The sequence below is a fragment of the Oncorhynchus keta genome, chromosome 8, assembly GCF_023373465.1.
Source record: "Oncorhynchus keta strain PuntledgeMale-10-30-2019 chromosome 8, Oket_V2, whole genome shotgun sequence".
Lineage (NCBI taxonomy): Eukaryota > Metazoa > Chordata > Actinopteri > Salmoniformes > Salmonidae > Oncorhynchus > Oncorhynchus keta.
Window position 1 is genome coordinate 41,676,449 of NC_068428.1, and position 15,739 is coordinate 41,692,187.

At 50.9% G+C, this 15,739-nt stretch overlaps 1 protein-coding gene across 4 annotated transcripts in view; it reads left to right on the forward strand.

Annotated features, from left to right (window-relative positions):
• Positions 1 to 13,671, forward strand: part of LOC118380431 (signal-induced proliferation-associated 1-like protein 1) — a 103,677-nt gene extending 90,006 nt beyond the window's left edge. For 2 of the 4 annotated variants that reach the window (XM_052524257.1, XM_052524258.1), the window contains exons 21-24: positions 3,016 to 3,168; positions 4,137 to 4,254; positions 8,958 to 9,036; positions 11,313 to 12,488. In XM_052524257.1, the coding sequence (XP_052380217.1) occupies positions 3,016 to 3,168; positions 4,137 to 4,254; positions 8,958 to 9,036; positions 11,313 to 11,456 (494 nt within the window). In that variant the 3' untranslated portion in view covers positions 11,457 to 12,488. The other 2 variants (XR_008141231.1, XR_008141232.1) reach the window with 2 other exon arrangements.
• Positions 13,672 to 15,739: the final 2,068 nt, after the last annotated feature.

A 15,739-nucleotide genomic window follows, 5' to 3' on the forward strand; every position in this document is an offset into this window, starting at 1 on the left:
ATGTCTGTCTTCTAGGGATGTCCACTGTCCTAATCGGTCCTCTCTCTCTACAGGGGATCTGTCTTCTAGGGATGTCCACGGTCCTAATCTGTCCTCTCTCTACAGGGGATCTGTCTTCTAGGGATGGCCATGGTCCTAATCTGTCCTCTTGTCCTCTCTCTACAGGGGATCTGTCTTCTAGGGATGTCCATGGTCCTAATCTGTCCTCTTGTCCTCTCTCTACAGGGGATCCGTCTTCTAGGGATGTCCATGATCCTAATCTGTCCTCTTGTCCTCTCTCTACAGGGGATCTGTCTTCTAGGGATGTCCATGGTCCTAATCTGTCCTCTTGTCCTCTCTCTACAGGGGATCTGTCTTCTAGGGATGTCCATGGTCCTAATCTGTCCTCTTGTCCTCTCTCTACAGGGGATCTGTCTTCTAGGGATGTCCACGGTCCTAATCTGTCCTCTTGTCCTCTCTCTACAGGGAATCTGTCTTCTAGGGATGTCCATGGTCCTAATCTGGCCTCTTGTCCTCTCTCTACAGGGGATCCGTCTTCTAGGGATGCCCACGGTCCTAATCTGTCCTCTTGTCCTCTCTTTACAGGGGATGTGTCTTCTAGGGATGTCCATGGTCCTAATCTGTCCTCTTGTCCTCTCTCTACAGGGGATCTGTCTTCTAGGGATGTCCATGGTCCTAATCTGTCCTCTCTCTACAGGGGATCCGTCTTCTAGGGATGTCCACGGTCCTAATCTGTCCTCTTGTCCTCTCTCTACAGGGGATCTGCCTTCTAGGGATGTCCATGGTCCTAATCTGTCCTCTTGTCCTCTCTCTACAGGGGATCTGTCTTCTAGGGATGTCCATGATCCTAATCTGTCATCTTGTCCTCTCTCTACAGGGGATCTGTCTTCTAGGGATGTCCACGGTCCTAATCTGTCCTCTTGTCCTCTCTCTACAGGGGATCTGTCTTCTAGGGATGTCCATGGTCCTAATCTGTCCTCTTGTCCTCTCTCTACAGGGGATCTGTCTTCTAGGGATGTCCACGGTCCTAATCTGTCCTCTTGTCCTCTCTCTACAGGGGATCTGTCTTCTAGGGATGTCCATGGTCCTAATCTGTCCTCTCTCTACAGGGGATCTGTCTTCTAGGGATGTCCACGGTCCTAATCTGTCCTCTTGTCCTCTCTCTACAGGGGTCTGTTTTCTAGGGATGTCCATGGTCCTAATCTGTCCTCTTGTCCTCTCTCTACAGGGGATCTGTCTTCTAGGGATGTCCACGGTCCTAATCTGTCCTCTTGTCCTCTCTCTACAGGGGATCTGTCTTCTAGGGATGTCCATGGTCCTAATCTGTCCTCTTGTCCTCTCTACAGGGGATCTGTCTTCTAGGGATGTCCATGGTCCTAATCGGTCCTCTTGTCCTCTCTCTATAGGGGATCCGTCTTCTAGGGATGTCCATGGTCCTAATCTGTCCTCTTGTCCTCTCTACAGGGGATCTGTCTTCTAGGGATGTCCATGGTCCTAATCTGTCCTCTTGTCCTCTCTACAGGGGATCTGTCTTCTAGGGATGTCCATGGTCCTAATCTGTCCTCTCTCTCTACAGGGGATCTGTCTTCTAGGGATGTCCATGGTCCTAATCTGTCCTCTCTCTACAGGGGATCTGTCTTCTAGGGATGGCCATGGTCCTAATCTGTCCTCTTGTCCTCTCTCTACAGGGGATCTGTCTTCTAGGGATGTCCATGGTCCTAATCTGTCCTCTCTCTACAGGGGATCTGTCTTCTAGGGATGGCCATGGTCCTAATCTGTCCTCTTGTCCTCTCTCTACAGGGGATCTGTCTTCTAGGGATGGCCATGGTCCTAATCTGTCCTCTTGTCCTCTCTCTACAGGGGATCTGTCTTCTAGGGATGTCCATGGTCCTAATCTGTCCTCTCTCTACAGGGGATCTGTCTTCTAGGGATGTCCATGGTCCTAATCTGTCCTCTCTCTACAGGGGATCTGTCTTCTAGGGATGGCCATGGTCCTAATCTGTCCTCTTGTCCTCTCTCTACAGGGGATCTGTCTTCTAGGGATGTCCATGGTCCTAATCTGTCCTCTTGTCCTCTCTCTACAGGGGATCTGTCTTCTAGGGATGTCCATGGTCCTAATCTGTCCTCTTGTCCTCTCTCTACAGGGGATCTGTCTTCTAGGGATGTCCATGGTCCTAATCTGTCCTCTTGTCCTCTCTCTACAGGGGATCTGTCTTCTAGGGATGTCCATGGTCCTAATCTGTCCTCTCTCTACAGGGGATCCGTCTTCTAGGGATGTCCACGGTCCTAATCTGTCCTCTTGTCCTCTCTCTACAGGGGATCTGCCTTCTAGGGATGTCCATGGTCCTAATCTGTCCTCTTGTCCTCTCTCTACAGGGGATCTGTCTTCTAGGGATGTCCATGGTCCTAATCTGTCCTCTTGTCCTCTCTCTACAGGGGATCTGTCTTCTAGGGATGTCCATGGTCCTAATCTGTCCTCTTGTCCTCTCTCTACAGGGGATCTGTCTTCTAGGGATGTCCATGGTCCTAATCTGTCCTCTCTCTACAGGGGATCCGTCTTCTAGGGATGTCCACGGTCCTAATCTGTCCTCTTGTCCTCTCTCTACAGGGGATCTGTCTTCTAGGGATGTCCATGGTCCTAATCTGTCCTCTTGTCCTCTCTCTACAGGGGATCTGTCTTCTAGGGATGGCCATGGTCCTAATCTGTCCTCTTGTCCTCTCTCTACAGGGGATCTGTCTTCTAGGGATGTCCATGGTCCTAATCTGTCCTCTTGTCCTCTCTCTACAGGGGATCTGTCTTCTAGGGATGTCCACGGTCCTAATCTGTCCTCTTGTCCTCTCTCTACAGGGGATCTGTCTTCTAGGGATGTCCATGGTCCTAATCTGTCCTCTCTCTACAGGGGTCTGTTTTCTAGGGATGTCCACGGTCCTAATCGGTCCTCTTGTCCTCTCTACAGGGGATCTGTCTTCTAGGGATGTCCACGGTCCTAATCGGTCCTCTTGTCCTCTCTACAGGGGATCTGTCTGCGTCTGACACGTCATTGGCTGAGATGGTTGAGCGACAGCGCCACCCCCTTCCCCAGGAGCTGATGCCCCTCCCCCCCTCTGAGAGCAGGGACAGCCCCCTGGACTGGACCCACCTGGTGGATGTGGCCAATACCTTCGAAAGTAAGAGTGTGTGTGTGTGTGTGTGTGTGTGTGTGTGTGTGTGTGTGTGTGTGTGTGTGTGTGTGTGTGTGTGTGTGTGTCTGGACTCATCTGGTGCATGTGGTCAATACCTGCAAAAGGAAGAGGCAGGGAATGACTGTATACGATGAACACTACATAGTAATGATGTGTCTCCCGTGACAACAGTTACTACTACAATTTGTCTCAACCTGATCTTTAATCACATTCTCTTTCTCTCCCTCTCTCACGTTTTCCTCTGGCAATTATATCTCTCTCTTCCTCTTATTTACTCTACCTCCTTCCCTCCCCCTCCCTATCCCCTCATTCCCTCCCAATCCCTTCTCTCTCCCTCCCTCCCTCCCTATCCCCTCTCCTCCTTCCCTCCCTACCTCCTCTCCTTCCCTCCCCCTCCCTATCCCCTCTCCTCCTCTCTCCTCCTTCCCTCCTCCTTCCCTACCTCCCCCTCCTTCTTCCCCCTCTCCTTCCTTCCTTCCTTCCTTCCTTCCTTCCTTCCTTCCCCTTCCTTCCTTCCTTCCTTCCTTCCTTCATTCCTTCCTTCTGTCTCCTTCCTTCTGTCTCCTTCCTTCTGTCTCCTTCCTTCCGTCTCCTTCCTTCCGTCTCCTTCCTTCCGTCTCCTTCCTTCCGTCTCCTTCCTTCCGTCTCCTTCCTTCCGTCTCCTTCCCTCCCCCTCCCTCCCCCTCTCCGTTCTTCCCTCTCCTTCCCTCTCCCTCATTCCCTCCTTTCCGCTCCCTCCCCATCTCTTCCTCCTCCTATCCCTCTCTTCCTCCTCCTATCCCTCTCTCTTCCTCCTCCTATCCCTCTCTCTTCTTCCTCCTATCCCTCTCTCTTCCTCCTCCTATCCCTCTCTCTTCCTCCTCCTATCCCTCTCTCTTCCTCCTCCTATCCCTCTCTCTTCCTCCTCCTCTTCCTCCCTCTCTTCCTCTCTCCCTCCCTCCCTCCCCCTCCAGTCCAGAGAGGGTTTGTGTTCAGTGATTCTAACCACAGAGGTAGTGGAGCCTCCAGCCCTCACCAGTCACAGCCCAGCCTGGACCTACTACCTGCCCCTCTGTCCAGACCATCCTCCAGGTAACCCTCACCACACAGCCCAGCCTGGAGATACACCCTGCCCTCAAAGCTCATTACTAAGCTAAGGACCCTGGGACTAAACACCTCCCTCTGCAACTGGATCGGGCCGCCCCCAGGTGGTAAGGGTTGGCAACAACACATCTGCCACGCTGATCCTCAACACGTGGGCACCTCAAGGGTGCACGAGTCCAACACCATCATTGCCTGTTCAATGAGACAGCCTATAGGGAGGAGGTCAGAGACCTGGCCGTGTGGTGCCAGGACAACAACCTCTCCCTCAACGTGATCAAGAAAAAGGAGATGAATGTGGACTACAGGAAAAAGAGGACCGAGAACGCCCCCATTCTCATCGACGCGGCTGTAGTGGAGCAGGTTGAGAGCTTCAAGTTCCTTGGTGTCCACATCACCAACAAACTAACATGGTCCAAGCACACCAAGACAGTTTTTCAGTTGTACAACTGAATGCATTCAACTGAAATGTGTCTTCCGCATTTCACCCAACCCCTCTGAAGAGGACACGTCTATTCGGGAGACTGAAAAGATTTGGCACGGGTCCACGGATCCTCAAAAAGTTCTACAGCTGCACCATCGAGAGCATACTGACCGGTTGCATCACCGCCTGGTATAGAAACTGCTCGGCCTCCGACCGTAAGGCGCTACAGAGGGTAGTGCGAACGGCCCAGTACATCACTGGGGCCAAGTTTCCTGCCATCCAGGACCTCTATACCAGGCGGTGTCAGAGGAAGGCCCTAAAAATTGCCAAAGAATCCATCCACTCTAGTCAGACTGTTATTCTCCCCCACACTGTCTCGGTACCCCCCACACTGTCTCGGTACCCCCCACCCCCCACCCCACACTGACTCGGTACCGGTAACCCCCCACACTGACTCGGTACCGGTAACCCCCCACACTGACTCGGTACCGGTAACCCCCTCACACTGACTCGGTACTGGTAACCCCTCACACTGACTCGGTACCGGTGACCCCCTCACACTGACTCGGTACCGGTAACCCCCCACACTGACTCGGTACCGGTGACCCCCTCACACTGACTCGTACCGGTAACCCCCCTCACACTGACTCGGTACCCCCCCCCACACTGACTCAGTACCGGTACCCCCAATCCCCCTCACACTGACTCGGTACCGGTAACCCCCCACACTGACTCGGTACCGGTAACCCCCATCACACTGACTCGGTACCGGTAACTTCCCCCACACTGACTCGGTACCGGTAACCCCCTCACACTGACTCGGTACCGGTAACCCCCCTCACACTGTCACGGTACCGGTAACCCCCTCACACTGACTCGGTACCGGTAACCCCCCTCACACTGTCACGGTACCGGTAACCCCCTCACACTGACTCGGTACCGATACCCCCTCACACTGTCACGGTACCGGTAACTCCCCTCACACTGACTCGGTACCGGAAACCCCCACACTGACTCGGTACCGGTAACCCCCTCACACTGTCACGGTACCGGTAACCCCCTCACACTGTCACGGTACCGGTAACCCCCCTCACACTGACTCGGTACCGGTAACCCCCCTCACACTGACTCGGTACCGGTACCCCCCTCACACTGACTCAGTACCGGTACCCCCCGCCCCCACACACTGACTCGGTACCGGTACCCCCCTCACACTGACTCAGTACCGGTACCCCCCCCCCCCCACACTGACTCGGTACCGGTAACCCCCTCACACTGACTCGGTACCGGTAACCCCCTCACACTGTCACGGTACCGGTAACTCCCCTCACACTGACTCGGTACCGTAACCCCCTCACACTGACTCGGTACCGGTAACTCCCCTCACACTGACTCGGTACCAGTAACCCCCTCACACTGACTCGGTACCGGTAACCCCCTCACACTGTCACGGTACCGGTGCCCCCCACACTGTCTCTGTACCCCCCACACTGTCTCGGTACCCCCTCACACTGACTCGGTACCCCCCCCACACTGTCTCGGTACCCCCTCACACTGACTCGGTACCGGTAACCCCCTCACACTGACTCGGTACCGGTACCCCCCTCACACTGTCACGGTACCGGTACCCCCACACTGTCTCGGTACCCCCTCACACTGATTCGGTACCCCCACACTGTCTCGGTACCCCCCCACACTGTCTCGGTACCCCCCTCACACTGATTCGGTACCCCCCCACTGTCTCGGTACCCCCTCGGTACCCCCACACTGTCTCGGTACCCCCTCACACTGACTCGGTACCCCCCCACACTGTCTCGGTACCCCCTCACACTGACTCGGTACCGTACCCCCCCCCCCACACTGACTCGGTACCGGTACCCCCTCACACTGTCACAGTACCGGTACCTCCCCTCACACTGTCTCGGTACCCCCCTCACACTGATTCGGTACCCCCCACACTGTCTCGGTACCCCCCACACTGATTCGGTACCCCCCCACACTGTCTCGGTACCCCCCACACTGATTCGGTACCCCCCACACTGTCTCTGTACCCCCTCACACTGACTCGGTACCCCCCCACACACTGTCTCGGTACCCCCTCACACTGACTCGGTACCGTACCCCCTCACACTGACTCGGTACCGTAACCCCCCTCACACTGACTCGGTACCGGTAACCCCCTCACACTGACTCGGTACCGGTAACCCCCCCTCACACTGACTCGGTACCGTAACCCCCTCACACTGACTCGGTACCGGTAACCCCCTCACACTGACTCTGTACCGGTAACCCCTCACACTGACTCGGTACCGGTAACCCCCCCCCTCACACTGACTCGGTACCGGTAACCCCCCCCACACTGACTCGGTACCGGTAACCCCCCACACTGACTCGGTACCGGTACCCACACTGACTCGGTACCGGTACCCACACTGACTCGGTACCGGTACCCACACTGACTCGGTACCGGTAACCCCCTCACACTGACTCTGTACCGGTACCCCCTCACACTGACTCTGTACCGGTACCCCTCCTCCCCTCACACTGTCTCGGTACCCCCCTCACACTGTCTCGGTACCCCCCTCACACTGTCTCGGTACCCCCTCACACTGACTCTGTACCGTACCCCTCCCCCCTCACACTGTCTCGGTACCCCCCTCACACTGTCTCGGTACCCCCCTCACACTGTCTCGGTACCCCCTCACACTGACTCGGTACCGGTACCCCTCCCCCCTCACACTGTCTCGGTACCCCCCTCACACTGTCTCGGTACCCCCCTCACACTGTCTCGGTAACCCCCTCACACTGACTCGGTACCGGTAACCCCCTCACACTGACTCGGTACCGGTAACCCCCTCACACTGACTCGGTACCGGTAACCCCTCTATATATCCTCGTTGTTATTTTATTGGGTTATATTTTTGGTTTTACTTTAGTTTATTTAGTAAATATTTTCTTAACTGTTATTTTTCTTAAAACTGTGTTGTTGGTGATAGGGTTTGTCAGTAAGCATTTCACTGTAAGGTCAACACACACTGGTGACTTAACTACATTTAAATTGATGTGCTACAAATATGGAAGTGCTTTACATCTCTTTAAATAAAGATCCAATATAGGTGACACTTTAGGTGACACGTTAGGTTTGTAACATGTTAGGTGGGTGACACGTTAGGTGACACGTTAGGTTTGTAACATGTTAGGTGGGTGACACGTTAGGTGACACGTTAGGTGGGTGACACGTTAGGTGACACGTTAGGTGGGTGACACGTTAGGTTGGTGACACGTTAGGTGGGTGACACGTTAGGTGGGTGACACGTTAGGTGACACGTTAGGTGACACGTTAGGTGACACGTTAGGTGACACATTAGGTGGGTGACACGCTAGGTGGGTGACACGTTAGGTGACACGTTGGGTGGGTGACACGTTAGGTGGGTGACACGTTAGGTGGGTGACACGTTAGGTGACACGTTAGGTGGGTGACACGTTAGGTGACACGTTAGGTGGGTGACACGTTAGGTGACACGTTAGGTGACACGTTAGGTGACACGTTAGGTGGGTGACACGTTGGGTGACACGTTAGGTTGGTGACACGTTAGGTGGGTGACACGTTAGGTGACACGTTAGGTGGGTGACACGTTAGGTGACACGTTAGGTGGGTGACACGTTAGGTGGGTGACACGTTAGGTGGGTGACACGTTAGGTGACACGCTAGGTGGGTGACACGTTAGGTGGGTGACACGTTAGGTGGGTGACACGTTAGGTGGGTGACACGTTAGGTGACACGTTAGGTGACACATTAGGTGGGTGACACGTTGGGTGGGTGACACGTTGGGTGACACGTTAGGTGGGTGACACGTTGGGTGACACGTTAGGTGGGTGACACGCTAGGTAGGTGACACGTTAGGTAGGTGACACGTTAGGTGGGTGACACGTTAGGTAGGTGACACGCTAGGTGGGTGACACATTAGGTGGGTGACACGCTAGGTAGGTGACACGTTAGGTGGGTGACACGTTAGGTAGGTGACACGCTAGGTAGGTGACACGCTGGGTGGGTGACACGCTAGGTGGGTGACACGTTGGGTGACACATTGGGTGGGTGACACGTTGGGTGACACGTTGGGTGGGTGACACGTTGGGTGGGTGACACGTTGGGTGGGTGACACGTTGGGTGACACGTTGGGTGACACGTTAGGTGACACGTTGGGTGACACGTTGGGTGACACGTTGGGTTTGTGTGGTTAAATGTATGTTTAACTCTCTGTCTCCCCAGTGAGGGTCCAGCAGGTCTGGAGAGGAATGTGACCAAGCTGGAAGCCGTGGTCAAGATGCTACAGGATGACCTGAAGAAGGTAACACACACACACACACACGCACACACACACACACAAAATATGTCTCATCTCATAATTTCAGCATATTGATGTGGAAAAATGGACGTCTATAACCACACAAATCAATACATGCACTTAGCTTAGCAACGAACCATCAAAACAACAATACTCATTCTAATGGACTACTCACACACACACACACACACGGAAAAACAAACTTCTGCTCCACCCATTGTTCCTTCTGTAAGACGTTCGGCGTTAGCTGCCTCCGCTCTGTAGAAGGTTGGTAGAGGATTTGCTGCTTACTGTGAACACATTTTTCATTCCTTTTCATTTTTATTTATTGAACGAGGTAAGTCGGTTAAGAACAAATTATTATTTACAATGACAGCCTACGCCGGCAAAAACCCTAACCCGGACCACGCCGGACCAATTGTGCGCCGCCTTATGGGACTCCCAATCACGGCCGGTTGTGATACAGCCTGGAATCGAACCAGGGTCTGTAGTGATGCCTCTAACACTGAGATGCAGTGCCTTGGACCGCTGCGCCACTCGAGAGCCTATATAGAGTTAGCAGTGTTATAGCTACCGTCTGTTATATAGAGTAATCATCCCTAACGGTGTTATATAGAGTAATCATCCCTAACGGTGTTATATATATAGAGTAATCATCCCTAGCGGTGTTATATAGAGTAATCATCCCTAGCGGTGTTGTATAGAGTAATCATCCCTAATGGTGTTATATAGAGTAATCATCCCTAGCGGTGTCATAGTTACCGTCTGTTATATAGAGTAATCATCCCTAGCAGTGTTATATAGAGTAATCATCCCTAGCGGTGTTATATAGAGTAATCATCCCTAGCGGTGTTATATAGAGTAATCATCCCTAGCGGTGTTGTATAGAGTAATCATCCCTAATGGTGTCATAGTTACCGTCTGTTATATAGAGTAATCATCCCTAGCGGTGTTATAGCTACCGTCTGTTATATAGAGTAATCATCCCTAGCGGTGTTATAGCTACCGTCTGTTATATAGAGTAATCATCCCTAGCGGTGTTATAGCTACCGTCTGTTATGTAGAGTAATCATCCCTAGCGGTGTTATAGCTACCGTCTGTTATGTAGAGTAATCATCCCTAGCGGTGTTATATAGCGTAATCATCCCTAACGGTGTTATATAGAGTAATCATCCCTAGCGGTGTTATAGCTACCGTCTGTTATGTAGAATAATCATCCCTAGCGGTGTTATAGCTATCGTCTGTTATATAGAGTAATCATCCCTAGCGGTGTTATAGCTACCGTCTGTTATATATAGAGTAATCATCCCTAGCGGTGTTATAGCTACCGTCTGTTATATATAGAGTAATCATCCCTAGCGGTGTTATAGCTACCGTCTGTTATATATAGAGTAATCATCCCTAGCGGTGTTATAGCTACCGTCTGTTATATATAGAGTAATCATCCCTAGCGGTGTTATAGCTACCGTCTGTTATATATAGAGTAATCATCCCTAGCAGTTATGTAGAGTTGGTGACGCTAACTCCCCTGTATCCTTCTCTCTCTCTCTCTCTCTCTCTCTCTCTCTCTCTCTCGCTCTCGCTCTCTCTCTCTCTCTCTCTCTCTCTCTCTCTCTCTCTCGCTCTCCCTCCCTCTCTCCCTCCCTCTCTCGCTCTCTCTCTCCCTCTCTCTCTCGCTCCCTCTCTCCCTCTCTCTCTCCCTCCTTCTCCTCCCCGTTTAACTCTTTTTTTGCTCTCTGTCCGCCCTTGCCCTCTCTCCCTCCCTCCTTCTTTCTCTCCCTCGTTTATCTCTCCTCTTTACCCCCCACTACTTATCCCTCCCCCTCTATCCCCCTCTATCCCCCTCTCCCTCCCCCTATATTCCCCTCCCCCTATATTCCCCTCCCCCTCTATCCCCCTCTCCCTCTATCCCCCTCTCCCTCTATCCCCCTCCCCTCTATCCCACTCTCTCCCTCTATCCCACTCTCTCCCTCCCTCTCTCCCTCCCTCTCCCCCTCCCTCTCTCCCTCCCTCCCTCCCTCTCTCCCTCCCTCTCTCCCTCTCTCTCTCCCTCTCTGCCTCTCTCTCTGCCTCTCTCTCTCCCTCTCTCTCTCCCTCTCTCTCTCCCTCTCTCTCTCCCTCCCTCTCTCCCTCCCTCTCTCCCTCTCCCTCTCTCCCTTTCTCTCTCTCTCTCCCTTTCTCTCCCCCTCTCCCTCCCCCTCTATCCCCCTCTCCCTCTATCCCCCTCTATCTCCCTCCCCCTCTATCCCCCTCAATCCCCCTCTCCCTCCCTCTTTTAGGAGCGTGAGGAGAAGCAGCGTCTCCATCTGCAGATCAAAAGGCTCTGGGAGGATAACCAGCGGCTGCAGGAGGAGTCCCAGAGCTCTGCTGCCAAACTCAAGAAGTTCACAGAGTGGGTCTTCAACACCATTGACATGAACTGAGACAGACAGAGGAGGAGAGGAGGAGGGTTCTACCACATTGACCAGAAGAGGAGGGGGAGGAAAAGGAGAGAGGAGAAGAGTTAATGAAAAGAAAGAGGACCAGTCCCAAAAACATTCCCCTTCTCCCTTGCACAAACGGAAGTACTGATTCCACTCTCCATGCCTCTTCCTTGTCCCTGGAAGTTCTTTTTCACTCTCTGAAGTGCCAACTAAGGTTTCCCCTCTCAAATACCCACTGAAACTCAGGATTAGCTAGAAGGACAGTCTTCTTCTGTTAAATAATGAAGGATTAATTTCATACTGTGGGATTTGAAGGGGAGATGTGTGTGTGTAATTGTGATGGGCTCTCGGTACTGCCAAGAAATACTGGAGCTCAGAAGACGAGAGCTCTGTCCTCCTCTCGTCCCTCACTGTCTGAGCTGACTCCGATATAAAGAGAGACTTGTGTTTCACCCCAATAGCCAGCCTCTCAGTGGCTGTACAGTACATCTCTTCAGCTAAGGCCTCAAAGCACATAAGAGCACAGAGTAACAGGAAACTGTGGAATCTCATCTCATCTCTTCTCCCTGTCTCCACTCTTCCTCCTCTGCAAATTTGACTTGTCTGATGCTACCTCTGTCTACACTACCCCAACAGACAGGCAGATAGATGGACGGAGGGAAGAGGCAGACAGACAGGAGGCAGACAGACAGGAGGCAGACAGACAGGAGGCAGACAGACAGGAGGCAGACAGACAGGAGGCAGACAGACAGGAGGCAGACAGACAGGAGGCAGACAGACAGGAGGCAGACAGACAGGAGGCAGACAGACAGGAGGCAGACAGACAGGAGGCAGACAGACAGGAGGCAGACAGACAGGAGGCAGACAGACAGGAGGCAGACAGACAGACAGGTAGATAAAAAGACAGGTAGACAGACAGACACAGACAGACAGACAGACAGGAGGCAGACAGACAGGAGGCAGACAGACAGGAGGCAGACAGACAGGAGCAGACAGCCAGGAGGCAGACAGACAGGCAGGCAGACAGACAGGAGGCAGACAGACAGGAGGCAGGCAGACAGACAGACAGACAGACGGGTAGACAGACGGGTAGACAGACAGACGGGTAGACAGACAGACGGGTAGACAGACAGACGGGTAGACAGACAGACGGGTAGACAGACAGACGGGTAGACAGACAGACAGGCAGACATACAGATACACTGACAGGCAGGCAGACAGACAGACAGATAGCCAGGCAGACAGACGGGTAGATAGACAGGCAGGCAGACAGACAGACATATAGATACAGATACACTGACAGGCAGGCAGACAGACAGACAGACAGACAGACAGACAGACAGACAGACAGACAGACAGAGAGAGAAACAGACAGACAGACAGATACACTGACAGGCAGGCAGACAGGTTGGTAGGCAGACAGACAGACATACAGATACAGATACACTGACATGCAGGCAGACAGGTTGATAGGCAGACAGACAGGTAGATAGATAGACAGACAGCGGGAGGGAAAAGACAGAAAACCAGCCCTGTGTTGCCAGCTGTTTTTTTCTGTACATTTATATTCCTCAATCTACAGGGAACACAGATCTGTGTGTATTTCTGTAGGAACAAACACTTAGAGAGAATGGGGGCCCATCCGTTCCTCACCTGTACATATCAACTAGCTATCTGTGGTTTACTGTATAGTCTGCATTCTGACCATCAAAACATTGTACCTGTACTGGTTTGGACCGGGGTTTTGAGAGGTACATGGAGTCACTGTCATTAGGCCAGGCTACATCTGAAGGAGAACTGAACAAGAGTCAGTGTTTTTTGGGGGGGTTTTGGTTGACAGACATTTGTCTATACCTCTCCCGTAGTGCCCCCTTACTAGTCTGGTTGGCCTGTAGTGTGTCACGATCAAGCCTATATAGCTGGCATACACAAGGCTACCATACACACCTCTTACCCCATAACCATACACACACTCTTACCCCACACACACACCACTACCCCATAACCATACACACACTCTTACCCCACACACACCACTACCCCATAACCATACATACACCACTACCCCATAACCATACATACACCACTACCCCATAACCATACACACACTCTTACCCCACAACCATACACACACTCTTACCCCACACTCTTACCCCACAACCATACACACACTCTTACCCCACAACCATACACACACTCTTACCCCACACACACTCTTACCCCACAACCATACAACACACTCTTACCCCACAACCATACAACACACTCTTACCCCACAACCATACAACACACTCTTACCCCACAACCATACAACACACTCTTACCCCACAACCACGCCTCCACTGAAACCTCTGCCATTTTAAATCCTACAACTAATTACAGATGCTTGTGACACTTTGACCAAACCTGACAGCAAAAGACTGTACTGTTTTCCAGTACCGCTTGACGACAACAACAACAAGCAGCCATCATTATCAAGGACTCCAGGATCACATGACATTCAAAACAACAACAAGCCATCATTATCAAGGACTCCAGGATCACATGACATGGGTGAAATCAGGAGCATATTGGTGATCAGGAACCGTGTAGGTCTTAAAAGCAATAGCAAAGGAGTTACAACCCAACTTGGTCTCAGAGGAAAGATCTGAAGTCGAGACACGGCACCATAAGGTTTTAGACAGCCGTCTTAAAGGAGAATTCCACCCAAAATGCAGCTTCATAAAATGCCTCATAACGGCTGTATGTCTTTATTTTGCTACATTTCTATATATTGGAAAACTTGATTGTTGACATACAAAACATTTTGGGACTATATCAACAGTGGACTAATGTAACAAATACCACAAGAGTTGGCGTTTTTTTTTGGGGGGGGGTGGAATTTTCCTTTAACTTCTCTGAAAGCAATGGGCCGTCTCCTGCCTTTGGTAACAAGACGCTGAAGAGAAGGAAAGAAAGACAGATGTTTTCTCTTCTCCATCTCAAGGAATGTTAATTCTGTGAAAACTTTTAAAATTCCAGTCGACGAGTCATTTTAATCGGGGTGGGGGGTTGGGGGGGGGACATTTTCGGATGTATTTATGTCTTTGTATATTATAAAAATTAATAAATAAGTTGTTTTTGTTGTGTACAGTGCAACTGAAGTTGTCAGTGTTTTTAGTTTTCTCTTATTTTATGATTTAAATGGATTCAAATGATTTCTGTTCTTACTATTAAAGCCTGATATTATGGTTTCTACTAGCTCTGGTCCATGGCATTACTGCATTTTCCTCCACACCCATTAGTGGAGAAATACGTACTTACACCCTGGACCAGAGCTAGCTTTCTATATTATTCATCTCTTGTTTCGTAGGTGCCAGAGCCTGCTGTTGTTACGTACAGTACCATCCAGTGCTGAAAAGTGGAAGTCTCACAACTTAAATCAATGTGCAGCCATGATCTATCCACTGTGCCTTGAAATGCTGCTCTCTCTCTATATCTATATATCTCTCTCTATATGTCTATATCTATGTATCTCTCTATATATAATTCTCTATATATATATCTATATCTCTCTCTATGTATCTCTCTCTATATATATATCTATATCTCTCTCTCTATATATATATATATATATATATATATATATATATATAGTGTATTCGGCCCCCTTGAACTTTGCGACCTTTTGCCACATTTCAGGCTTCAAACATAAAGATATAAAACTGTATTTTGTTGTGAAGAATCAACAACAAGTGGGACACAATCATGAAGTGGAACAACATTTATTGGATATTTCAAACTTTTTTAACAAATCAAAAACTGAAAAATTGGGCGATTACAGCTGTAAGTCACTTGGGGTATGTCTCTATCAGTTTTGCACATCAAGAGACTGACATTTTTTCCCATTCCTCCTTGCAAAACAGCTCGAACTCAGTGAGGTTGGATGGAGAGCATTTGTGAACAGCAGTTTTCAGTTCTTTCCACAGATTCTCGATTGGATTCAGGTCTGGACTTTGACTTGGCCATTCTAACACCTGGATATGTTTATTTTTGAACCATTCCATTGTAGATTTTGCTTTATATTTTGGATCATTGTCTTGTTGGAAGACAAATCTCCGTCCCAGTCTCAGGTCTTTTGCAGACTCCATCAGGTTTTCTTCCAGAATGGTCCTGTGTTTGGCTCCATCCATCTTCCCATCAATTTTAACCATCTTCCCTGTCCCTGCTAAAGAAAAGCAGGCCCAAACCATGATGCTGCCACCACCATGTTTGACAGTGGGGCTGGTGTGTTCAGGGTGATG